Below are 27,931 nucleotides of genomic sequence, written 5' to 3'. Positions count from 1 at the left end.
GCTAACTGCCAGTTAAATATAAGTACCCGTCGTTCTCAAGGAAGAGAGAGAGAGAGAGAGAGAGACAGGCCAAGCGGTACCGACACAAGGACGAGGACTTTTCTCTTGTTTCTATGTCGGCCTTGCGAAGGGCGTTGCTAGGGTGTGTCCTGACTGAACAAGAAATCAGTCTGGTAACTTGTAACTAGTGACCTTGGGCGCTGCTGCCCCAGGGGTGGGTTGTAAAATTCTGGCAGTTTAAAACGCTGCTAAACCTTGGTTATAACGCAAATGTCGAAAAAATACTGAAATAACTTCATGGGTGTTGATTATAAAGCGCACTTCATTACTTCGCAAATATCCTCTACCTTATGTAATTTGATTTCGTGAACCGGAGTTGAGGTTATTTTATTTTTCACTGCTTAATTAGTCTCATGCGACTAATCTCCGGGATGTAAGTGACAGGTGTGGTTATTCGTGATTACTCTTAAGAACTCTACCTGGTTTTTCCAAAGTTAATTTAAAATGTTTGCATACCGCGTGTCGATCAGATTATTACACGTTCAATTAAAATTCTCCCCTCTCAGATCTTGTTATTTGAGGTTCTCCCTGGATTGGAATTTAGCAGCAACATTTGAAATGCGACCGACCTTCTATAAGAATTCAAATGTAATTCGCCACGTAATTTGTGAAAGATATAAAATGGCTTCATTTTATACACTTACGAAAAAATATTCACTCATGCAGAAAAAATAATGCAATGAATACGTGGATATTCCCCCATTGTCTTTGTAGAGAGACTTGAGCGAATATTTTGTTATGTATAATACAATAAAACTTCACCTTTCACGTCATAAGACTGAGCCGGCCTGGTTGGCCGAGTGGTTAGCGTCTCCGCTCTCTAGGATGCCGGTTCGAATCCGGGCATGGATGTTTGTGATTTCCCTGCTAATCAATTACCACATGTATTCTGGTGCAGTATGACCTTTGTCTTTGAGCCATAAAAATCAAATAAAAAAATCATAAGACTGAAGCGGCTTTTCTTTTACTATGGGAACAGTCATCTTTGCGTAATATTCATTGCAGCTTACGACCAAAATGGATATTTCTACATAATGGAGAAATGCACTCATGTAACGTAGATATGTTTTCTGAATATTTTTTTAAAAAGTTCTATAAATCAGATAACTTTAAAATAACATCTGTTTTTCTCCATCATGTAACTGAGGCGACTTTGACAGATTACTTGTTGGGTGGGTGGGTGGGTGTGGGGAGGGATTATTCCATTATGCGATGATTTATAAATTATTTTGACTAAAATCTCAGTTCTACCCATTAAACTTAATTTGCTTACCTTCTCGTTTGGTGTTTTGGCTAATTTCTCTCTGATTTCACCGAAGTTTAGTGCCCCCCCCCCCCACTAAAACACGCCCTTGTTAAATATATTACTCTTCTTTATAATTATTTACTTTCTATTTTCAATAAAAACTATGCAGAAGTAGTTATGTCTTGCTTGTGGTTTGAAACTGTTATTAAAATGATTTTGCAGACTGTTTTAGAAATTAATTTTCGTGTTTTAATTTATTTACAACAATTCTGAATTTATTGCAATAGTTATTCGTTAACGATTCTTTGAGGCATTAAGAAAGACTTAAAAATGTGACAACGTTCACTTGAATTTTAAGAACACCATATTTGCACGCGGGAAAAAAAAACCTTTTAAAACCAATCTCGTTTTATACTTCCTACCTTGATTTTGAAAAAGAGGGAAGAGAAACTGTTGAATCCATTTTCCAATAAAGCAGGCCAAATGCTAATAATGGGAACTCGCATTTATAGAAGTGAGGAATAAAAAAGAAACATCCAAATTCGAACTTTTATGTCCACTTCTTCTTATAATTATTCATTTAACTGATCGTTATGTAGACGTTCCTTATCCTAGAGAGATGCAAATTAGTCTTGTGGAACTTGATTCCACGTCCGTACCAATCCGACATTCTATCCTAAATATTATAATTATCAGCCTTCCTTTTAATTTATATAATAAATGACCGAAAAACAGGCGTACTGTTATTAATACTCTTCCAAAAGAATTGAGATTTAATGTTATTACTGATAGCTTCACTTTCCGTCTACAGCGCCTAGTCCTTGTCTTTAAGGAGGGGGGGGGGGCAGCAGGGGACCTCGAAGGGAAAATTTATTCGCATTCATTCATTCGCTTGCTCTTACGCCTTGTTGAATTCATTCATTAATTCAGTGCTGTAGAATAAACGTGTCGCGGATTAACAGAATATTGTAGAATATAATGGCGTGTCATTAGGTTGCAATTTGATTATTTTATTCTTAAAATGCTCTGATTTTAAGTAAAAGTGAAGTCCATAAAGGATCCCATTACCAATTTAGTAAGGATCCCACAAATCAAAATTCACCAATCTCCGTTCAGCCAAAACAGGGATTTTGTGTGGTTTGGGCAGATGGAAGATTCTGAATTGATGATGTATTTTTTCTCGACATCAACCTTAAAAAGCACCGCCTTCTCTACTTTAACGTTAAGCTATCTCCTCTCTTCAGTTTGGACTGCTAACTCGCAATTGAAGTGCTGTATAAGCAAATTAAACTGTGAACAGTTTATGTTGTAAAAATATAGTTTTTAATTTTAATGTTTCTCTTTCTTTTTGATACATAGTCATGCATTTTCGACGTTTTTCGAGAACACTGATATAAAGAACTTCGCTATATTCGTATAATTTCTCAACCATTTATTTTTCTTAAAGTAAAAATTGGTTATGTGACATCTATTTAATCTGAAAGCTTATAATTTTTCAGGTTTATCTTCGACGATGTATATTGTATCCTCCAAGTACACACATTTTTTTCGCCTGCACACATTTTTCCTCTGACGACACTCAGCAGGAAATATCCTTTGTAATTCTCGCATTTAATTTAATTTTCTTTTTCTGGATTAGCATTTGGCCTACTTGAACAAGGGGTTAACATGCCCGCTCTCCAACTAAACCGGCATTCTGCGAGTTCGAATCCCGCCATACTTGTGATTGTCTTTAGTGGGGAGATGAATTCCATCGTCCAGTGTGCCCCCCCCTCCCCCACTCTTACTGGAGGTCTGAAGTGGCTTTAAATTTACGTTTTGACTGTAAAGCAGGGTTTCCGGGTTAGATAAAATAAAAAGAAAAATCCTTTGTCCACCCACGGTATTAACATACTAAAGGTTTAGAACTTTCGTGGTGGAAGTACCACAAGGAAAGAAAACTGCAAACATCTACGATTCGACCATACAGATTGTGCATGCTAAACATTTTGAACTTTGATCCTAAGCGGCGTCATCACCCATTGTCTCAAATATTGAAGCATACTTGACGATACTTTTCTTTCCTTTTCAATAATTATCTATTTTATAATCAAATACATAATTCCGGGAGGTTTTTTCCGTCAATATTTAAATATTTTTCATTCAGATATCCGAAATGTATCAATCTTTAATTTTTTTTGCAAATAAGTTCACTAGATTCTTTTTATGCAATATATCCTCCCACCAGAATATTTCGAAATATGTGCTGCCATGTGCAGCTAAAATGCATTAACATTAAGCAAATAGCGTTTCCGCTGTTTTTCCAGACATGCAAAATATCTTTTTGCATTCCTTTTGTAACACAAACAAAGAAATTATATATGACATCCATTATGTCGACATCGTACTTATTTTCTGTTTCTGCTAGTTTTACATCTTTTCCATTGATGCTTCTTAGACTGATGGTGCCAATCTTCCTTAAATTCGGTTGGTTGTGTGAGGTTGTTCCAGTAGCTGATCTGTTACTATCATTCAAGTTTCCTGAATGATGGTAGCAAATCGAAGATGACCATGTATTTTTATCCCTTGACAATTAACAGTGGCCGTGATGGGAAATAGGGAGAGAATTCTCGTATAACCGGACAATGCCACAGTTAGCACGATATTTGATTTTGTACCATCATAATTGTGTGTAGTTTCAACCAACACCATATACAATTTGGTCATCCAATCTCCAAAGTTGCCATCATATCCTCGGTTGCTCAGCATTTAAGTGGAAACCAAATAACAAGTACATTATGGAAAGGTGAGAATTGGTCATTGCCACAGAGGTCCCAGTGAGTTTAAGGCTGAAGAGCGAGTCCTTTCACAGATAAGACTTGAACACAACGTATTAGAAATGCAGCGAAAGGAATCGCTCTTCAGCCTTAAATTTTGGATTTAATTCACTAATATCGAGATGTATAATTGTTTTTACCATATTTGTGAAGAAATTTACAATACAAAACTTATTGGAATGTTGACTAAGTTACACCTTGCAAGTACTTTTGAAGCAGCATCCTTGTTGGCAAAATTTGTCCTCATTCAAAAGTCATAAATTAATTTAAAACAAAAAGATTATTTTAGATGGTTTCGCTGAATTTAGTAATCAATCTAAACTAAATTTAGTAATCAATCTAGGCAGTGTAGAAACTAAATTTTTTTTGGATATGTTCAATGTGAATATTATAATATTCCTGCTGGATATTGCGATACTTGCTTTTGCATAATTTCTGCTAACTTTGGAGAGAGAAAAAAATTAGAGTGTATGTTATGTAAGAATATGGATCTAATGTGATGAAACATCCTCAAAACGTAGATACGTAATTTTAAGATAATTATTTTGTCTCACTGGTCGCATTCACCAGCTTAGGTACGTACTGCAGGTTCGAAGATGACCTTGCATTGAAGAGACCTGCAATCGAATCTCGTCTAGGACACGAATAGCGTTTCGAAGCGCGTTGCAATGCAGTTGAATTAGTCGCTCTCATACCGAAATTGCATTTCACAAAAATTAGCTTAACAACATACCAAATTATTTGGCCAAAAAAGGCGATTTGGCCTAATACGCAAAAGAAGATGGAATGGAAGAGAATTGATCCCTCTCTTTCTATTGATAGGGGGTAAATTTTCCTTCACCCTTAACCACACGTGTATAATGATATGCACTTAAGCGGTGATTAGTATTACATTTATGAAACTATCAGCTGCCTACAATTACTATAATAAAGAGCCTAAAAAAGGAATAGACATAAAAACTCCCAGCTTACTCTATTTTGATTTTACTCCTGACTTTCTTTTTTCCCATGTTTGCCATTTTCCTACTAGAAAGGAAGTCTCAGTCATTGGCGCATTGCAAGTAAGCTGTCAAAATTATCCTAATCTGTCGATATACGAATTAAAAATTGCATTTTTGTTTATTAGCTTTAGCAGATGGTTGTAATAGCGAGAAAAATAATTCTCTCATTAACGTATTTGTTTCCCCAGCTAATCTGAGTGATTGAAAATAAATAAAAATTAAGAGGATACTAAGATAATAGAAAAGTGCTCACATAGTTTAAAATCGAATGAAAACAAGACCAAATCAAAACGCAAGCCGTCAGTTTTAATTATCTGCTCCTCTCGAGGACTGATGGTTTGGTGCTTAGACAGTTGTAAGAAAGCGAATACAACAGAATTGTTAACAACACATTTAAAGCTGTTATTTTTTAAACCGGCAGCGAAACATGCGATTAAATCGAGCTTCAATCCATTGTTTGTTACAGTTCAGGGTTGTTCCATTCCTTTATGAAAAACAACAAACAATTCATCACGAAGGAGAATAAACATTAAACTTTGAATAGTACTGAAAACAAATGCTATCTTACAAAGCAAAGAAAAATACTTTCGCTTTTGTTTCAGGATGGCATTGGAAATGAAACAAAAGTGATTTTATTTGTAGATAGCCACATGCCAGTGGGTGTGTGGTGGGGAACAATGCCAAAGAACTAAACTGCGAAAAATCGTTATTATAACAGTAACAAAAACTGAAAAGATTCCGCTTTTAGGTCTCTCGGGAGATCCGTATTAAAATGAACGAAATTTCAGAAAGTAAAAGGAATCACAGGATGGACTTTCAGATAAATAGTGGCTCAAAGAATTTGAAGTTTAAAATTTATGGTGAGTATTTTTACGTGGGAAGTGATATAACATGCTACACAGTGTTCCACGAATGTCAGTCTACACCAGAAATAGTACTGTTTTAATCTCGGGGATTTTATACATTTATTTATCTATTAACAGCTTAAGAATATAATGGATATTTTTAGATGCTGGAGCTTTTCACTTGGAACCTGGACTAACTTCCAGTAGCAGTGGAATATTATATAGATTTCGGGTCACCACTGAGAACACAACATGAAGATGGAATTGTAGCAAAAGTGGTGTCTGAAATATGTTAACTACTTCTGACCCCTAGTGAATGAATATAGTGAACTCGACATTAATGTGTAAAGGACTGAAGTTAAACACTCATAAATTGCTTCTATCTGCAAGTTGTGCTGGCAGATAGAACCAGTTTATTATTTTTAAACCGATCTAAACATCCCAATGTGGCATTTTGTAATATGAAATTTGCTAACTTGGATTGGTAGAATTCAAGTCAATGTTTCACAAAATGCACTTCCGTCAATGTTAAGAAACCTCTGCAAGGTTCTTAAAAGTGAAAATTTAACAGAGATTGAAAATATGTACCGATTTTGGACACTGAACACAAAAGAACTTTGGGTATTCAACATTACAAGGGAAGGAACAGAACAAGAATAATCAGCTCGTGTTTGTGACAGAAAACGCCAATCAAGCGCAAAGAAGCGAAGACAACAAACACATGCGAGATGATCTGTAAGTTATTTAGACCACAAGGTTAAAGAGAGACTAACTCATCGACTACCCCGCCCATTCTAATGCTAGTGATATGAGATAGAATCTGTTGGTGCCACAACACTGATTTTTCCTTTCCGTCTAACAGAAAAATCGAGTTGGGTATTTCAGAGTCTGTTAGCATCTCAAATCAGTGTTATTGCGGATGAACGAGTGTCGCCGAAGAGAAAAGAAATAAAAATATTCGGTGAACATGCAGATCTGTACCCACTTTCAACTGACCTCGACGTGGTGTTTCTGAAGACCAAAGTCAGGTGTAATTATAGTTATCCACCATTCATTCATGTCACTGTTAAATGAGTCAGCACTCGCCTTCTTCCCAAGACTATGAAACCGGATGTAAACAGCCCTTTCTAAGTTCCTGATTTTATCTGAGCCTTCAGAATGCATTCTCCTGCAATGTAATATATAAATGTGTATGACGTATAAATTGTTGTAAGTGGAACAGAGAAGTTTACTTTTATAAGAGACTAGCATACATTTCTGATGACCTTATATAATTAAATGAATGGTATTCAAACATATTCCTGCTTTTTATACAATAGAAAGTTGACTGATTATATCACAGATGTGCCCATTTCCCTCCTGTCAGAGAGAGTATCATGCAGTACTAACATGGAAGGACAATAAGAACAACAAATGTGGAAGAACTCCAGAATAGGAGACTGCATGTTAGCTTCTATACTCGGGCAACAGCATCGGAATCTTCACTAGCATGAGGGACTTATGATGACTAATAAAGTCATCAACTGCTGACCACCTTCCTGTATACCTTCACAGAAGGAATACAGGAAGGTGGTCAGCAGTTGCATGATGAATATAAAATACGGACTAGGAAAGTGGAAAGTTTGGTGAGAAAGAAGAAATTAGAATATGAAAAAAAAAAAAAAATACATGCACCGCTAACTGAGTAACGTACTAAACAGTTCTTTAGTTTACGTATCCGGTAAATGAAAGGATGACTACGAAACTGTGCCATAGCTGCTAATTATGGTAGCAAGGTATGTGACAGAAGGTATTCAATGACTCTTCTATAAGCGTGTTTCATGCCATTGGAAATGTATCGACTGGTTCAAGGGTAGAAGGAAAAAAATATGAAGGCATCTTGCTGTCAGTCAAAGAACAGAATTGTAACGAAAAGTAATAGTACCGCTATACAAAGTGGGGGGGGGAGGGGTTCCGAAACAGAGAAATCTAACTACTGACCAGCCTGTGTTTATGGAGTGAAAGGATTGGAGTAGTTGGTTAGGGTTAGAACACACGATATTTGATTTGATGAGAAAAGAATCTCTGGTAGTCAGCATTTAACATGAATTGTTAAATGAATGTCTTGCTTTGCTTTGGCAATTTGATTACATAATACAATAAGGTACCGAAGGAAGTGGAAAAACGTTATATACTATAATATTTCACGATTTGGCAAACGTATTCATGTTAGTATTTAAATTGCGAGGATGTGAATTGAAATTAAATATTTGTAATAATTGTTAGTATTCAGAAATGTGTTGAGGTGGTGCAAAGCGATGTAGGAAGGGCACTGCATGAATTGGATGAGTCATTCCTGGAAGTTTTTTTAAACTGGTGGTCACTTAAATAGAATGGGAAATGAAAGATTAGCAAAGTAAGTTCTTGATTCTAGAACCAAAAGAAGACCAAGATTTAGGTGGATTGAGGAGTTAGAAGTACCTTGGAAGACAGCAGTATGATCTAGCAATGTTGGAGTCCTGAAAGATTAATTTGGAAGAAAATTTTCAATAGGAAGTTAGTATAACATGAAATTTTACATTATTGCTCTTTGATGCTAACATACATATGAACATGTTTCATATGGCGGGTGTGATGTCTCAGCACAGAACTCTGTGTCACAAGTGAGACAGGGTTCTGTGCTGGGGGCCACTGCTGCTGTTTAATTTATATATTGATAATATAGCATCTAGTTTAAAGAGCGACATTCAGTTGTTTGCACAAAGTTGTGGAGAATTATGCAACTTATCGCAGCCGTCGTATCGTTTCAGAAGGACTCATTAGCTAGGTTGGCGCTGTGAGAGGAAAAGTATGGTGAGGGGAGGGGGGTGATCTGGTCAGTGTTAGTGTAAGGTTTGGCACTTTGAACAAGCAGAGTGCAACATGCTATATTGTTGAAAATTTAGTGGAAAGGAAGCAAGGGATTTCGGAGGGATTGTTGATAGGGAATTTGAAGTTCCAGGGACACGTAACAAAATTAGTAAACGACATAGAGAATTTCTGAAATAATGATAAGGATACTATTATGTTACAACAAAGAAATGGACTGAACGTCTTTAAATTGCCGTGCTCAGATTTGGTCATCTGAATTTAGAGAGTTCAAATGTCAATAACTAAGAATTTTACAATTGAGGAATGTTGACTATGTGGACAAATTGAGGGACTGTAGATTGCAGACTTTGGAAGAGAACAATAGAAACAGAAGTTGGGGAAGGAATTCTCATTACACGGTAAGATAGGAAAGACCAGAGGAAGGTTATTCATAAGAATTCGTGCAATAAGGAAATGAAATATTTCTCATTGAAGCGCGGAATACGTTGCCAGAAAGAGTTGCGATTCTCAGCGGATGGTGCAAAGCGATGTAGGACGGGCACTGCATGAGCTGGATCGGTCATTCCTGAACGTTTTATAATTGCCTCCCAAACTCTATCGCTGGGACCAAACAAAATATTGGCATTACAAGCGTGTTTAAGTATTTTTCTCAGTGCCACAATACATGTTTACATACTGAATCGCAATGATTATGATTTACAGAGAGCCCGAGTGGACAAATTCTTTGCTCTGAACTTTTCATCCAAAAAGCTATGAGTTCGAATCCTCATGTTGTTGATGTTATGTTTTCAATATGCATGTGATTTCTGCCATGATGAGTTGCAAACCTCTAATACATTCCTTCTGTGGATGGGTTAAGGTATTCTTATGAGTTCTATGTTGTTCAGCCTACAGATCAGGGTTTCTGAACTATCTAAAATAACCTTTAAAATATGCTTTACATATTCTTCTCACAAATCTTTTAAGTAGTTCAATGCTAGGGCACCTCATCCGAAGATCTTGTAAGCTAGTAATAACTTTGGAATTAGTTTAGACATTTCATGGCTCAAACTTTAATTTCTTCTTGGTATTTAAAAAAAAAAAAAACATGTACAGTTTACTCTTGTCTGAATATTTCGATATCAAGATGAATAATCTTTTATGGTTCTTTTTTATTTAAAAACTTCTTACTTAAAATTATAAACTTCTCTGACTTTAATTGACTGTCTGACACTTCAATTCCAAAATTTGATTATAACTGATTTAATGAAGAGATTTCTGGTTGTTTTCTTATTCTTGATTACTTCTGGGCTACTGTACATTAAAGTGACTCCTCTCTCTCTCTCTCTTGCATGTAAAAAAAAAAGCATGTAAAACAGATAACATGCTTTTTTTGATAATGATATCAATTTAGGCTATTCAGAAAGTTGCAGTCGATAAAAATTTCTTTCGACATCAAATTGCGCTTTGACTCGTTTTATTTGTTCTCGAAATCCTCTTTAAATTAGAGCTTAATAAATTCTTGCTCCCATAGTTCTAAGGTATTTCAAAATGCGAAACCATTGTGAACAATTCTAATATTTACTGTCACATAATATTGTAATCATAATAATACTTTTGTAGAGCTGCAATGAGACGTGTCCCTCGACTGGAAAGACCTCAGTTCAATTTCCCTCTTTTAAATAAAAGAGGGAAATTGATATGAAAGTAAAGGTTTTACAAGAAAGTTGAAGGCCAGTTAGTTAGCCAGGCTCATATGAAGGTGAGAACATTTGTCTATTCGGAAATTCTGCCTTAATCGATACGAAATGCCCATATCTGTAGGAAAACGCAGGCAATTAACAATTCATAGTCTTACTAATTTACCTTTCTGAATGTGATTTGATAATTTATATAAAATGTAAACAACGCAAGCTTTTAGCGTGCTCATCGAATTTGGATCCAAGTCTTAGTAATTGTGTGTGTTCATAATTCTGTTATTTAATATATTTGGTAATTTTTTTTTTGCAATAACATTGAATAGAGCTACAGATCACATTATTATTCAAAACTCTTGAAAACGACTTATCACAAAAGGCACATCTGACCAACATTTGGTATAATACAGAATTGCTAAGCAATTTTATCCAACTGATGTTTGCAATTTTATATTTTCAAATGAGAAATATGGTATATCGTAAAGTAGCATCTATGAACACTACGTGTGTGTGCGCGCGCTTTCGCATAACAGTCCGTGATCAACACTCATGACTTAATATTTTCCAAAAACACCTCAAAGCAAACTTAAACATCATTATCTATGAGAAATATTTACTACGTAGAAAATAAATAAAATAAAGGCGCCGTTGTTTTTCCCTTTCCAGAAACAATGTATTTATCAATATATTCTACTTCTACTCTCTTACTTTAATTAATAAAGTAACGAAAAAGTATTCAACGAAGTACTGCGTACTGAACCATAATATTAAATTACTGTTTCGATCCTTTGTGCGTTTAATAATAACTAATTTCTCAAGTTACTCCTAGCACTAAAATTCTGCTTTCAGTTTTGATTTCAAGAGACTGAAAATTGGCGTCTAGTGATAAGATAGTCTTCACTTTTTCAAAAAAAAAAAAAAAAAAAAAAAACATCGGCCCCTTGACGTCAAACGCTTTCCATCCACACCGCTAAAAGGCTCACAAAAGTTGCCAACTCAGACAATCCTATGCTGTCAGTAGTTTTACTCGAAATGAATACTTTCTTTCTTTTCATTTCCTTATACTTATTGTATACCAGACATCTAACAAACTTCTACGCTATGATTATGAATGCAATTTAAATGGGATCACTGTGAGGACTATTTCAATTGCTCTTTTAATACGCTTTTCAAAAATGAAATCTGGAAAATAAGAGTTTAACTTAACTATATTATGATTATTATTTTACATTTTTATTTATTTTAATTTTTTCTTATAAAAAATAAATCCTTTAATGTCTTTTCATCCCCCAAAAGGAGTATCTCCCCCCCTCAGGATGGCACTAATTTAATCCTAATTTATCAGAAATAAGTTAATTCTTCATCTTTCGCGATCATCGACATTGCGTTCATTCCCTCGGCATGTTAGATAATAGGTTATATTTTCTAACCCTGATTATTAACCCTGATCCTAACCCAGTGCATGTTATCATATTTAACTGCATATCCCCTGCACAGGTGTCGATTTTCATGAGTTGTGGTCTTTTATAAAGCAGAGCTGGGGAAAACAAAAACCTTAAATCGCTATGCCGAAGATAGACTGCTTGAAATCGGCCGAAACAAAAAAATAAAATAAAATAGATTAACCCCTCTAATCGAAAACCTATAGTGAACTAAAACCTATAGTGAGTGTTAATTGTACTTGCTTCAGCAGTACATATACTAAAATTGGAACGATACAGAGAAGATTAGCATGGCCCCTGCGCAAAGATGACACGCAAAATGGTGAAGCGTTCCACTTTTTTTTTTTTTTGTGTGTGCGTACGTTATATGTATCAGCTGTCGGTATTCTGTCGTTGGTAGTTAAGGAATACTCAATATAAGTATCAGAATCCTGCTATATAATGGTGATTTGAGTTTGAAAGTATATGTATCTATTGTGAAGACTGCTTTTGAAGAAACAGCTAACTGAATTTAAACTAATAATATGAAATCTCAGCATATTTGTTTTGAAGTCGACTAATCATCAGCCGAATATGTTAGCAGTATTGGCACAATATTGTTGTCTGCGTCAGGTTCATTCCTTTCCAGCTTATTTCTTGAAAATCCTTATAAACATTCCATTGTTATTTTGAATCATATGAAATTCGGTGATCTGAAAGCAATTGTTAGCTTTACGTACAAAGTGAAATTAAGGTTTCGAAAGACCAGCTTTCTACGCTTTTAAAAACAGCAGAGAACTGAATGGTTTAATTGAGGCCATAGGCAAATACCGGAGTGTTTCTGGTCTAGTGCGACAGGGAAATAATGAATAGTGTCTTTGCACTCTCATCAGCATTTACCAACCAGTGCTGAACGACACTCGAGTAGAGCAATATTGCCGCAGGCAAGGAAGAAAAAGAAAGGACTCGATAAAAGATCGCTTGGTAACTTGAATCAGAGTAATGTTGAGAGCCAGTATCATCATTATTTGAAGATATTAGTAGGGAAATAAAGTCAGATGGTAGTGAATTTAAGCGGATGTTACCAGCATCAACTCGTCCACAAGCTCATGTTCCTGAATCAAGTGGACATCATACTATATCTCAGGAGTTCTCTCCATGTATACAGAATGCGGTGACACCTGTTGTTTCACATCTGTGTAGTAATCTGAAGGGTGCAATCCGCAGTAACATAGTTCCGATATCTCATGAGGACATATCTTGGGGTCCTACGTTAGCTCCAGTTACCAGTCGCTTACCCTTTTCTACCAATGTTGGATTATACAACATCCAGTCTATTCTCGGAGTACCAAGTTCTAGTGGTGATGCACAGTCTTTAGTTCCTTGTTCTACGACATCTGCATTATATTATAATAGTACACAGGATATAACTGACATCTAGCTTTGCGCCTTGCCATTTGGATCACCTGTTGCTTGTTCTTCTCATGGTGCTCGTCCTAAGATAAAGAATAATACATATGGATGCCTTCTGTAGCTCGTTCCGGTGAACGTAAGTTCAATAAGCAGCAACTAAAGGACGTGGAATCAGTTCAATGTTGGTACAGAGCAGGAGGAATCATCGACACTTGATAGCAAATCAGCTCTCGTGTCTATTCCGATTTCTAAATCGAAGAGGAGTGGGGTATCAGTTAACTGCTCAACAAGTGCTGCTTCTGCCGATTCTCTAACTATCATTAAAGATCAAGATTCTTGTCAGAAGAGCTCATCGTTCTTTTCCCGTAGTAAAATGTCTGAACTTCATCTCCTGCAAGAAGAATTGGAAGTGCTCAGGAAAAAGGTGCAGGATATGAAGACTAAGTTGAGAGTGATGAATAAAAAAAATAGGACCATTAAGACTACTTTATCTGAGCTAACTAGATCAGGATTAGGTAAGCGAGAGAGAGAGAGAGAGAGAGAGAATTTGGTGAATGATGGAGTAATGAAGAGAATGGAAGTGATAAGGGGTCAACAGAATGAAAGCACAAGAGGTCGAGAAGAAATGAGATATTGTGAGAGTGAGGGAGTAAGAAAAAGCGTGATGAGGGAAAGTAATGAAATTGGGAGAGTGATGTAGAAAAGAAGGGTGTGAGAGACGCTTGTTTGGGTGTGAATGAAGTTATGAGTGGTATAATGGTATATAAAGTGGTATAATATATGGTGATTCAATGATTAAGGGTATAGAGAGTAGAATGCCTGAGGAGTGCTTGTCTGGTGGAACAATAGAGAGAGAGTGACTTTTGCGATAAAGGGAGGGCAAGATGCAGAAGAGATGATGGTGGACACAAATGACCTGAGTGGTAGTATTAATCGGTAGCAAAGAATTTAAGAACATTGTTAGATATCGCAAAGAAGAAAAGTGTCAGAGGGAAAATAGTGTCTGTGCTGCCTCGTTTTGATAATTATGAGCTAAGTAGAAGAGCGATAATAATGAATGATATGATTTGCAAGATATGAAGAAAAAGAGGGTCTGGAATTTGTTGATGTCTGGAGTGTGTTTGAAGACAAAAGAGACCTGGATGCAAGAGATGGGTTGCATCTGAACATGGAAGGTCATAAACGTTTGAAGCAGTTGCTGTTTTCTGAACAAGTTGAAGTAATTGGGCAGGGAAACTAAAATTGTAAAGATTGAGTATAAGAGAGAGATACTTATGAAGGGACAGGGACGGCTCGTGCATAGGAACTGCAATACCCCCAATTTTTCTCGATTATAAATATATTTATTAATTTATTTATATTTACTTGTAATATTTAATTTTATCATCGACAATCCTATATAACAATCCTATTATTATTTTGTATCAAAAATAATAAAAATCCGTCTTGTAGCACTTAGGGAATTTTCAAGGAGAAAGGTGATCAGTACACTCATGAGCAGTACGAAGCTCAGGCTAGAAAGGTTACCAGCATAGCAAGGAAAGCTAAATCAGATTATGAGACGACCTTAGCCAAGTGGATCAAAGGAAATTCCAAAGAATTCTTTCGCTACGTGGCAAGTAAAAGGAAGAATGACTTTGGAAAGATAACTTTAGTGAGTGCTGATGGTATCAAGGTGATTGAATCATATATGTAATAGTAGAGTTACTGAGTGATCACTTTTCAAAAGTTTGTCACCCGAGTGAGGATATTTCTGTGGTTTATGTGGCAATAACTGATATGAGAATTCAGGTTAATGAATCAGAAGTACTTAGGATATTGCAGAATTTAAATGCAAACACTGCTGTAGATGGTTTAGATGAAATATCAGCTCGGGTGTTGCGTGAATGTGCGAATGAATTGTCAATGCCTCTTACTTGGCTGTTTAACTTAAATTTGAGCTCTAATATAGTCCCTAGGGAGTGAAAAGAAGGTAAAATAGTTCCTTTTGCATAAAGGAGGCTCTAAGACTGCAGTAGCAAATTACAGACCAATGACCATCTCGGGAGTGGTGGTAAAAGTATTGGAAAAGTTGGTTAAGGACAGAATTCAATAATGGGTGGATCAGAATATGATACTCTATGGGGAAAACATGGTTTTGTTAAAGGTTGGTCCTGCCTTAGTAATTTATTAACTTTTTATAATAAAGTGACAACTGTATTGGACAGGGGAAATGGCTACGCAGTGGTACTTCTGGAATTTGCTAAGGCTTTTGACAGGATATTCCATGGAATATTGTTACTCAAATTAAAACAAATGGGGGATGGATACTAAACTGGTGATATGGATAAGAGAACAGCTCATGGAGAGATACCAAAAAGTAGTGTATGGAGGAGCAGAGTCCAGGATGAAGCAGGTGACCAGTGGTGTGCTTGGGCCGATATTGTTTAATTTGCATAAATGATATAGGAAATTACTTGAAGGGAGATGTTCAATTGTTCTGCTGATGATGCAAAGTTGTGCAGCCTAATAATTAACCAAGCTGATCTAGAGAGTTTGCGGATAATTTAAATAAGCTGGCAAAATGGGAAAAAGGTAATGGATGTCATTCAGTGTGGAAAAGTGTAAAGTTATGCATTTTGGGATTAAAAGATTACCAGCTGTGCACCACATTGATGGAACAAACTCCAATAGATTGATGAGGCTAGGGACTTGGGAGTATTAGTGGATAGGGAGTTGAAGTTCAGAATACACATTACTAAGGTGTCCAAGATAGTTCATAGGATTACTTGCTTATTATTATTACATTCAGAGGAGAGTGACTAAGTTTGTGAGTGGTGTAAGGAATGCTCTTTACATTGAGAGTTTGTGGATTACAGAGATTAGCTGATAGGTTAAGAGGGGATATATATATATGATAGAAACATTTAAATTACTAAAAGGTTTTATAATATTGATGTAGGGGAAATATTTCAGCAGTTGGATAATGGTGAGAAAACAAGAGGTCATCCCTGTAAATTAAGTAAGAGTGTGGTTAACAAGGGTGTGAGGATTAGATTTTTTGTTTGGAGAGTAGCGAATGCATTGCCTGACTCAGTTGAGTGCTTCGTCTGTAAATGAGTTTAAGAAGAGGTATAATAGATATTGTGTATATAGTTTAGGTCTTCCGCGATGAGTCTTCTGACTCGATGGAGATACCCGTATAATAAGAAAATCACATCACGAACAGAAGCATATTGTAACGCGTTTCAGTACGCCACTTAGGAAATTCTAATACTGATATGGAGGTACTAAAATTTGTAAACTGCAACATATTGCTTTTCTGAAACTCGGTCAATGCTATGCTGAATACAAAACCCATTCTCGATATATTCCAAATAAGTTCTTTATTCAAATATCAACAGTATTTCGGGTACATATAAATAAATAAATTGATTTTTATTTTGCTTAAACTGCTTCTATTTTATATTGATCTTTTTAATTTTATTAGATAGTTATGAAGAGGGGGGGGGAATGCAAGTAACCTAAAAAGACTCTTGTTTCTCTTCTGCACCTCACTTCTATTATTGATAATAATGTCTGTTTTTTGCCGACCCCGTTTAACATGGGATAAGGCAGAGTGAAAGAAGAAGAAGAAGATGTTTGTTTTTTACCAGGCACCGATAATGAGAATAAAGAGGTGTTTTCTCACAATGTTACGTGTAATGATTAGAAGAGGCACTATTTTGATGGGATTTTTTTAAATTAATCCTTCTGTTTTCGTCTTTTCCCCTTATTTACTTTACGAACTCGTACTTTTCCCACTGCTCATGAAACGCTCCTGCAAAAATAGTCAATATTTGTAGCGATATCATATAGTTTTAACACCGGTAGAGGGCGCTGCTGTCAGCGTAGTACCTCATGGCAATCTTGTGTGTCAACACTAGCACATGGCACAGTGCGCTACCGCGTTTCTCTTAGCTTCGCTTATAACTGTTTTTTAAAAATTGATTTAGTATTATTTCGTTATTATTTTTTACATATGCAATTCCACTTTTGTTTATTGGATTATAACAAAACAATAACCTATCGTTTATCAATTTCCTATCGTTCATTTATATATAGCTTTTTTTTTTTTTTTTAAAGAACAAACCAAACCATAACAAATACGTTATACTTTGCTGTTAGTTTTATTTTTTATTCAGTTTTAATTACTTTAATTGCCGTTCTCAGTATTGTTTTACACATTCAAAAATATGTAATTGTGCATCTGATATGGTATTCTGATTGGGAAGGGGGGGGGTTGTAATTCTACATGATATGTTGACGTAAACACCTTACACACACATACTCATCCTCCAACATATACAGCTAGAAATACAGAACTTTTTTATGGTTGATTTTGTTAATGAATATATGTCAGAAATTTAATTATTTGCTTAACAAATTTAATCTTAATTGATCAAATCTAAATTTTAAACACATCATAGTGTTTTATATTTTAAAGTAATTTATTAAGACATTTCTTCTTTGTGGGAAATTCCACTGGTGCCCACAACAAATTTCGTATTACTTCACGTTTAACGTACAGCTTTTCATTCCAAACGTAGTTAATATGACGCTAACCTACGTTAAATGGACACAGCCATTGCTGTGTTGACTAGCGTCATTTGTAAACATAAACTATCTTGTGATTGGCTATTCGTTTTCAGACCGAGAGTGTGATTGGGTCCTTTTGGCGGGTTGATGTAGGCGCTATTATCATACCACGCACAGTTCCTAATTCTCTTCTGTTACGTGGCGTTGTGCGCGTAAAAGTAGTTCCAATCTGTTTTCAATAAATATAAACAAGATTAAGGCATACTTTTGTAACTTTTGACGATATGAGTTGAAATATTAACAAATCTATATAAAATTGTTGTAATTTAAAGATTATCTGTATTGAATTCATATCCCTGGAAAGTAAAATCCCGCCTAGGCGCGTATTGATACAGGTTACATATAAACTTTATTCTTCGGTCAACGTTCATATTCTCAAATTGTAGTAGGAAGTTCGTGGTGGTGATACGTGTACGTGTTGTGTCAGTGCGTGATTATATTAGCTCGTACACCGAAGATCGCTATTACTATATATACTTTTAGCTCTCCGTCGTCAGTCTCACCTCAACTGGATAATGCTTGGACGCAAGATTCCAGCTTTTAATGTGTTGTCAAGTTCGTCTAGCTGTGGTTCAAACATCGAGAAAGAACGCCCAGGTATCTAACAAATCTGTACATTTTGTTCTCTCTCTATCTATCCAACCGCACATTGTTTCCGAATATGTTTTCACTACCAACATGTAAAAAATGTTTTTTCCCAACTGTATCACAGCAGTTTGTTTGTTTGTATATTTTCTAGTAATAAAAGAACCCTTCGAAAGAGCGTATCGGCTCGGACAAGTATTAGGGACTGGAGGATTTGGTACTGTGTATGCAGGAACAAGATTGAGAGACAACACTCCCGTAAGTATACTATACGCATATGGAAAGTAATGGTTTTTTATAGCGATTGTGCGCATTTTTCTTTAATTGCTTATTAGGAATGAAACTGATTATAGTTTTTATTTTTAGGTTGCTGTCAAACATGTGGCAAAAGAGAAAGTTACAGACTGGGGACAGGTAAGAAGACTTTTTTTTTTCGTGCCTTTATAAAATAATCGTTTCTCTTTAACGGTTAAAACTGCAGCCGTTGGCGTCTTGTGTGGTGCGACTAGAAGCGCCTGCCGCTTATCGGTTGGGGTGGCCCTCTGTCAACAAACATTGTGTTCTCATATTTGGCCCTTTTTATTTGTAGTGAGCTGCATGTTGATTGAAAAATAAATCTGATAATACGACGTTTTTCATTTGAGTACGCGTCTAATAGTTGAGGGAACCTAATGTGTTACTAATACCACGTTTGATTAGCGTCGAAACGAGATGAAGTTTTCAGCTCATTATTAATGAAATCCCAGTTGAAATGATTGCGTGAGTAATTGAGCGGTTAAATTTAGTTCAGTTTACAGAAATTCAGTGTTATAATAAAACAATTTTTAAAGTAATGTACTTTTAAAACTGCATATGATCTCTTGCCAGACAAATCGGGCGTCCACTTAGTGACACGTCGACTGCGTAGGTTGTTCAGCGTGGGAGTTAACATTTTAGTGGGTGGTGATTTAAACTATTGACACACGCAAAATGTACATCCCAAAAAAAAATAAAAAATAAAAATAAAAAAGTACAACCAGGTGATTAGTATCGAGAAATATTTTTAATATAAACTTCTTTTAATACCACATTTATTTTGCAATACATGCATCTCATTTTGAATATGGTTAATAAACAACTTTTTCTTTTCTTTATAGCTAAATGGCAGCCGAATTCCTTTGGAGATATGCTTATTAAGAAAGGTGTCCTTTATAACTGGAGTGATTACACTGCTGGATTGGTATGAACGTGCAGATTCATACATCATCATCATGGAGCGACCTGAACCTGTGAAAGATCTTTTTGATTTCATCACTGAGAAAGGTGTGTTAGATGAAAACTTATCGCGTTTGTTTTTTCGCGAAGTGGTGGATACTGTGATCGCCTGTCATAAGGCCGGAGTCATTCACCGGGATATAAAAGACGAAAACATATTGGTGGACTTGAAAACATTGCAACTAAAGCTTATCGATTTTGGTTCTGGTGCATATTTAAAGGATACCGTATATACAGATTTTGATGGTAAGTTTTTCTTTAGTTCAGTTTTGTTTTTGTTGAATAATTTGGAATTCATTAGAACTAGAATTCTATGAATTTCAAAAAATAGTTTCGAGGAGTTTGTGGTGTACTCAGTTGTAATTTATTATTATTATTTTTTTATTTGGTAATGAATTTTTGAAATATTATATGGCCTCTGTTACAGTATTTGCATATGCAAATAAAAACTCGAGAATTTGAGTGCAATTTATATGAACACTATAGCTGGTCGAGCGAAGAACAAGATAACATCGTGATAACATAGCATTTGATATGAAAGCAGTTAAGTCAAGGTTTTTAATTGATAAAATTTTGATCCTGTGGCACTCATACGACCTTGAGACTCGCGTCATAATTATGTATATCACTCGCAGCTAAATAGTTGGGCTTCTAGTGTTTGGTAAACTGATCTTTTACCACCTAATGGCTGACTATTACAAATCCGGAGTCGCTGACAGTCATAACAGTATCTTTTGGAATAAAAGTAATAAAAGTATCAATGTCAGTTTTAACAAGTTATAATTGCAAATGGGGCCGCATAACTGATGATGAAATGTATACAAAAGCATTTAATACCTTAGCTCATCGTATGATTTTTCTCCTCTATGCCATCGATTAAAAAAAAAAAAACCTTAAAGGATCTAGGGCTTATGGATGGTTGATTTTATTGTGTTACTCCTCATCTTTTCATCACGATCATTTACTTATATTGCAGACCAGCAACTTTCTGTACCATTTTTACAATAGATTCGACAATGAGAGCCGCTTAAAAATAGTTTGGCCTAACTCGGGAATGTCAGCCGTCGGGGATATGTGGCGTCACAAGTGCAGGAGGCGAGATGTAAATTTAGTTGGCACCATGACGCGTTCGTCTTGGCGAGGTGTAATTATAGCAGATAGGAAGTAGCAGACGCAGAAATGAGCCTAAAGGATATATCGCATTTGGCTCTTGTCTGTTGCTACATTAGGACAGTCGCGCCCCAAAAATGGTCTGACTCAATTTTTTTAGCTGTATTCTACTCACGTGGTGGACCCTTACAGGATTATTGGTGTTATGTTAGTTTCATTTTAAGAGTTTGCTTTGGTCATGTGAAACCGGAATCTCAGAAAAAAAAAAGCCTGCTTTTGGAACAAAAAAAAAAAAAAAAAAAAAATTGGTAAAAACACGGTTGTTATTATTATTGGTAATTAATAATAACGAACAATAGAATAAGTTGCTGTTGTCTTATCAGTTTATATTTAAACTGTAGAAGGAAAGCTATTTTTTCCCCTAAAACAGGACACCCCATTTCTCCTAGCATATGTAGACAGTGTTTTGGCTTCGTGCCAAGTGTAGCGTCTGGCCAGGGCCATCGATCGAGTTAGCCTGTCTTCAACCCCTGTCTTTTTTTTTTTTTTTAACACCCCCCCCCCCTTCTCAGCGACGTCGGTGGTGGGGGATGTGGTGAGCAGACGCTACCGCTTCTCCAGTAGGGTCGTTAACACCCGCGGCGCACGGTTTGGCCATTCAACCCTCCATCTGCTTCACCCCTTTCCTCCATTCTTTCCCCCTTCTCCCGCTGGTCAGGCCACATTCCTTACAAGGTAAAGAACGCTCCGCATTCCAAAGAACAGGCCGAAGCGAGGCCGCCAAGTAGGTCAGGTCCGGCTCACCTGAAACAGTCATTAAATAGTGTCGCTTGGAACAGGTTTGTGGGGAAAGTTTTAGCTGGTGTTTTAGGAATATTTACATGCTTGTTTTTGAACGTAATATATGAACAATTGTTACTAAAAATTTATACAGTGATCACAAGGTGGTTTATTTTGTCGTGCGTTGCGTATGTAATTAAATTTTATGTTTTAGTTGTATGGGTATTGGTTACTACCGTGAACAAAGCAATCATTTTGGGTTATGACAAGTAGCATTTGTAGTTTTATTGAAATGAATGAAGGTCACAGAATGAAGTATGAACCTAATTTTAGGAGAAAAGGGGGGGTAGAATAAGGGAAGAAATAGACGTTTCCTCTGCTTTTACATATTTTGGCACACTGCCAAGGAACTGAAGGTCTTCATTTGTCCCCTTTCAGGAACTCGCGTCTACAGTCCTCCAGAATGGATCAGGCATAATCGTTACCAAGGAAGGAGCGCCACCGTGTGGTCATTAGGAATACTTCTCTATGACATGGTTTGTGGAGATATACCCTTTGAACATGATGATCAGATCTTGCGAGCAGATGTTAGATTTCGCAGAAGGTTATCACCAGGTAATTATATATTATTTTTTTATTTTTTAGTGCTTGCAAACTTAATTTCTAGAATTATTACCATACTATTTTGTAGAGAATCTTATTGTTTGCTCAGCATAGCATGTATGGATCCTGACATTTCTCTGAACTGTAATGAGGATGAGATGTTCTTGTTCTGACCTTCTGCCTAGTCTTAAGATTACCTTAAGAGTGTACAATATAAAGTGAAAATTTTAATGAATTATTGAATAAATGAAAACATGTTTGCTCCTTCTCATTAACATATGGTTCTTTTACTATTTTTACAGAACATTATGCTGTTTTGCACTTAATAAATAGAAAAATAGCATTATGTTCTGTAAAATAGTATTTAACCTTCCTTATCTGGAAAAATTTTAAAGTTGCTATTGTTCAGTCTTGTATATGAGTATCAAAAAAAAGACAGACTGCTTCTTGATCTCATAATGAAAGTACTTAGTCAAAATTTATTAATGCTGATAAAAACATGTATTTCTGTTTGTATGGAAAACAATCTACACTTATGCTGTGTATGTGCTAAAAAGCCTTAAGATATCTGCCTCTGAGTTATGATAAAACAGTCTGCAGCATATAGATTGGTCCTCCTAATAATTGTGTATGTGTGTGTAAAAGTATCTGTTCTGGTTATAAATCAAATTGATTAGGCACATCTAGTTTAACTAATCAAATGATTAGCTAAACAAGATTTTAAATGCTTTTCACAGATCATGTTTGGAAAGTGAGCAGTGAAAAGCATTTAAAATCTTTTGATTAAAGGAGATGTGACCAACAAATTTGATTTTGCAATATCAGAATTTCTATAATTAAATCTCAAAATGGTTCTCCTAGTTTTGAGACTTCAACATAGTTATGGAATCAAGTAATACCAAGCTAGTTACTGCTAATTGGTATCTCTTTCACTTAGGTTTATTTAATTAGGATAGAAAAAGGTTTATTCAGGATGTTTCTCAATAATTTTATGTTATATTACTTGACAATGGCTGGATTTAAACATAAGCCAGACAAGCTGACTCTAGCTTAGAACTGCCTCCATAAAACTACTAATCTTAAAATTCACTTGCTGGGGGGAACTTATTAAAAGTTATAGCATAGCTTATATAACCCTATCTGACACATCTGGAAGAACAGCAAATTATCCTAGTTCCATACAAGAACATCAATGTTTTCCTTTAGGAAATCAGTTTCTGCCCTTCTATAAACAAACTATTCTCTGGACAAACTATGGAGATGAGATTAAACACCATGCTATTATCAAAAGTAGTTTTATAGAAGGCAGATCACTTCGCCATAATAAAAATCGTTAGGTCTAAAATGGGGGGGGGGGGTGAATAGGATAACTCCAACAGTAAAAATTAGGTTCTTGCATTATTACAGTAATAATGCTGACCTGGTTGGCCGAGTGGGTAGCATATCTGCTCTCCAGAGATGATAGATGCCTTTTGGTGTAGATGATGAAAGTAGTTGGGGGTGGTGAAGTGCTGGAGGCGGAGTAGATACCCCCCCCTCGATGAGTCTTTGGACTCCTCGGTCCAAAAGATGTTATGTAATAATAATAATAACAATAATGCTCTAAATTAGGCTTTTATAATAAACTTGCTGGTTTTGAAATAGACTGTTTTTAGTATTATCACAACTGGAATGCAATTTTGTGTTATTCTTGGGTAGCAGTAGTAATGAATTTGTGAGATGGAATTTGACCTTTAAATTTAATGGGTTTTTATATGAATTTGCATTCATATAATTACAGTAGATATCGTGTCTTCCTTAACTATTTTTCAATAGGCTTATCCTATTTTACATGGCATTTTAATTCATTTGCAGAGGACCTAAATCTAATGTTTGTGTTTCATGCCTTAAAATTGTTAAATACTTCTTAGTAGCATTTGGCTTAATGTGAATCCATGGCAAATTTTTTTAAACTTCTGTATTATCCTAGTAAAAATTGTGATCTTCATGCTCTGCTGTTTATGCTCATTGAGTATTTTCTGGCTAGTTTCTCTTGTATAAGGAAGAAAAACTTCTGCATGAGACCATCTAACTAGAGGCAAGTCTTCATAAACATCATCTTGTAGATGGAATGTACACTTGAGTATTTTCAATCAAAGTTCACACAGCTTCATCTGTGCTACACTGTTTACTTCAGAAATTTTTTAATTTAATGTCTTCTGATAGTAGTGGAGTTGCTTTGTAATGCACTCCTGTAATTTTATTATACTAAATATTAAATGAAGTAATTCTTTCACATGTGTTTCATTTCTAAAATTCAATACTGAATTTTTCTTTTTGACCTTTCAGAATGTCAAGACTTGATCAGGAAGTGTCTCTCTGTCAGGCCATGTGAACGGCCAACATTAGATGATATTCTTCTTCATCCATGGATGTCAGCAACTCTAGAAAGTACCACCAGTCAGAGTATTCCTATACGACGAATTTCCATAGATCAGGACTCTTTGGATCACTCATCAGCAAGTAGCCAAGAAAGTATTTGATGACAGTTTGATTCTAGACTGCTTTAGACGGCAGGTATTAGTGTAACCAGTGGGAGTTGGTAATTCCCTCTGTGTGTATGTGGAAGAGTGGCAGTTCCATCTAGTGCTAATAAGCGCTGCATCCCCAACAGAGGCCCTGTTGATAAGCATGGTGAAGGTGCAAGTTATTTCTGCCACTGATATTGGATATCTGTCCAGCTTTTCCAAGACCAAAAACTAGCATGGAGTGAGTTACGTGGTACATGATGTACCACTTGAAGCCAGCTTCAAGGGTTATTTATTTGGTTGTATATAGTGTACATAAACTTACTAAATTTGCAAAGTTCCTCTTTTATTTCCCATGTACATTTTAATTTATTCTTGTATACTGTAATGTGATGACTGCATGAAAAGAAACTATTGCAGTGCCTAAAGCCGGGATTGGCTCGTTATGTGCCTTCATTTGGCCTATCCTTTTGCTTGCAGTGTGAAAGCTGCATTTGTACATATGTAAATTAACCAGAAGTATTTTTATAAATAATATATATAAATATATATTGAAGGGAGCTTCAAAATAAACTTATTAATTAAATGAGTAGTTTCTTTTGAATATTTTATGAAAATTTTAACTATGTCAAAAAAATTTACAGAAGCAAAGTCCAACATGATTTATTTTAAAAATCTTTTTTCAAAATAACAATACATGTGCATTGCTATATGCACAGTCTATCTCATGAAAAAGAACTTAAAGGTGTTTTTTTTTTTTGATAAAAATTAACTTTTTTTTTTTTGGTCCAAAGTCAACATGAATAATTGATTAACTTTATATAAAAAAAAAATGGCTGCACTTGAAATGGAACACAAGTCCAATTTAAGTCAAAAACAAATGTGAAATCAAATGCCAAATTTCTTAGGAATTTAAGAGGAAAGATGAGATTTATCCATGAGGTCTCTTATTATAGCTTTAGTAAATTAACTTAAAGCAAATCCCTCTGTGAATATGTATCAGTTTGTCCGGTTATGTATAAAATTTTTGAAACAGAAGGGGAAAGGAAAGGGTTATAATTGTAATTTGTTACAATTATAACCCTTTACAGAACAGGCTAGGATCAGACCAAATAGGTATTCGTAGGATCAAATTTCATCTTTAAGATGGTCGAGTTGAAATCATGAATATAATAAGCATCTGTATTTTTAAATTTTGATACAGAAAAGCAAGTATATGATCGTACTAAGACAAAAAGCTGTTCGAAATGTGAGCACTGTCTACAGTTATTGATCTATATGGATAATGCTATGAAGGAAGTGACACTAAACTTCAGCAAAATCAGAGATTTACTTTAGCTCTTTACTTTATTCAGAATTTGATATAAAATATCAGCGATAAAAAATTTTTTTTGAGACAGGAACCTGGAGCTTTTAGAAGGCTGAAATATAAGATTGACAATACTGGAGACCTGACATAGATTAATTTTGAAGAAAACTGAGTACTACATAATGAAGTGTATATTACTAGCTTCCTATCGTAGTGGCCTATACACTCATAGTATCTCCTCTTAAGTTGATTGATCTCTAATAAATGCTTTTGCAGAGCAGAAAACATAGAATAATAGGTGGAAATTGAATTTAAAAAAAAAATCTGTTTATCAAAATCAAAACAAAGATGTTTTTGTTATGCTGGAAGTGACATTGTTTTGAGCTAGTTTTAGCTTTGTGATCTTGCATAGCTTGTAGCTGTGTCATACATTATGTGTAGAGAAAAATAGAATGTTTTTTCCCTATGCTATAAGTAAATGCAGTATTATCTAACTTACAATCATCTTTTGAAACTAGGAGCATCTTGTAACATCTTTCTTTGGTATTTTGCTACTAAAATGAGCCTTAGCTTCTTTGACCATAATTCATAACCAACTACTCAAAGCTGAATTTTTTCCAGCAGCCTTTATTAGTGCCTTTTTGATTAAGGGATACTGAAATGAGAGCTGTTTCAAACTCATCAGAAACAAATTATACAAACCAAAATATCAAGACATATTGTTTCATATGTAGAGTAACTTAGGATTTCTTCTTTTTCACAAATTCTATCACAGTTAAATGCCTCCTCCCACTCATACTTTAAAATTGCTGCATATACACCTGAGAAAAGTTTTAGAATCTTCCAACTACCTCTAGCTTTGTCAAATTCTGGATGTGCTACTGGTGTGTGTGTGTGAGATAAACTTATATGAAGATCACTTTGAGTGATAACTTTACATCAGGTGAAGAGATACATGGGTGGTGTGAAAAGTTCTTGGCCTAACAATGAAAAAATAAATTTATAATTTCAAAATTATTTTTATTTTTCAACATAATCTCCCTTAAGACTAATACATTTATTCCAGCGATTATCCCATCCCTCTAGTGGTTCTCAGTAAGATCTGCAAAATACCCCTCTACAGCTGCAATCGTCTCTTGATTCGAAGAAAAACATTGACTAGTGAGGAAGATGGAGCCAAATCTGGGGAATAGGGTGGATGTTCCAACAATTAATTCATAGTGCAGATCCCTTAATTTTCCTATTGCCAAAACACCTTTGTGGGCAGGTGCATTGTCTTGATGAAAGAAGATTTTTTTTTCTTCTGCATACTGGGTCTTTTCTCATGCATTTTTTTTTTGTCTAGTCTGGTTAAAAGATCTGAATAATATTCGGCAGTTATTGTTTTACCTTTTCAAGATAATAATAAACAAAACGCCTTTAGTATCCCAGAACACCGATGCCATGACCTTGTTGTCTTTGGCACGCTGAACAACCGGCTTCTGTCCACTGTTTGGATTTTGGTATGTAATGGTGAATCCAAGTCTCATCCATAGTAATAAATCAATGCACAAAATCAGTTTTATTCTTGTTAAAATGCTCCAAGTACTATTCATAGATTTTCATGCGAGTGAGTTTTTCTGTGTAGCACCCATCTTGCACAAAGCTTTTTCATTTCCAATTCTTCGTGCAAAATATGTCCAAACACGTTCTTTTGAAATGCCTATAGTCTCGGCAATTTCAGGCACTTTGACTCACTGGTCATCTAGTACTATATCATGCACTGATCAATGATTTCTGGTGGTGTTACACTTTTTGGACGTCCTTCACGTGGATCATCTTTAAGGCTCGTACAGCCA

At 35.4% G+C, this 27,931-nt stretch overlaps 1 protein-coding gene and 1 non-coding gene across 2 annotated transcripts; both read left to right on the top strand.

Moving 5' to 3' along the window:
- The first annotated feature begins 12,171 nt into the window (after nt 1–12,171).
- LOC150106209 (U6 spliceosomal RNA) lies at nt 12,172–12,278 on the top strand. The gene has a single exon (XR_016548384.1). It is a non-coding gene; the product is annotated as a U6 spliceosomal RNA (small nuclear RNA).
- A 5,888-nt stretch (nt 12,279–18,166) lies between these two features.
- LOC150106208 (serine/threonine-protein kinase pim-3-like) lies at nt 18,167–25,361 on the top strand. Its single transcript, XM_090393038.1, has 6 exons — nt 18,167–18,542; nt 18,685–18,788; nt 18,897–18,944; nt 19,667–20,030; nt 22,113–22,289; nt 24,606–25,361. The coding sequence occupies exons 1-6, from the start codon at nt 18,461–18,463 to the stop codon at nt 24,797–24,799; spliced, it is 969 nt and encodes a 322-aa protein (XP_090249164.1). The 5' UTR covers nt 18,167–18,460; the 3' UTR covers nt 24,800–25,361.
- The last annotated feature ends 2,570 nt before the right edge of the window (nt 25,362–27,931 follow it).

Source organism: Typopeltis vanoorti, chromosome 5 (assembly GCF_054136105.1).
Source record: "Typopeltis vanoorti isolate ZY-2024b chromosome 5, IOZ_Tvanoo_1.0, whole genome shotgun sequence".
In the NCBI taxonomy this organism is placed as follows: domain Eukaryota; kingdom Metazoa; phylum Arthropoda; class Arachnida; order Uropygi; family Thelyphonidae; genus Typopeltis; species Typopeltis vanoorti.
The sequence above is the reverse complement of the archived record's forward strand: the minus strand, read 5'-3'. Positions and strand labels throughout refer to the sequence as shown.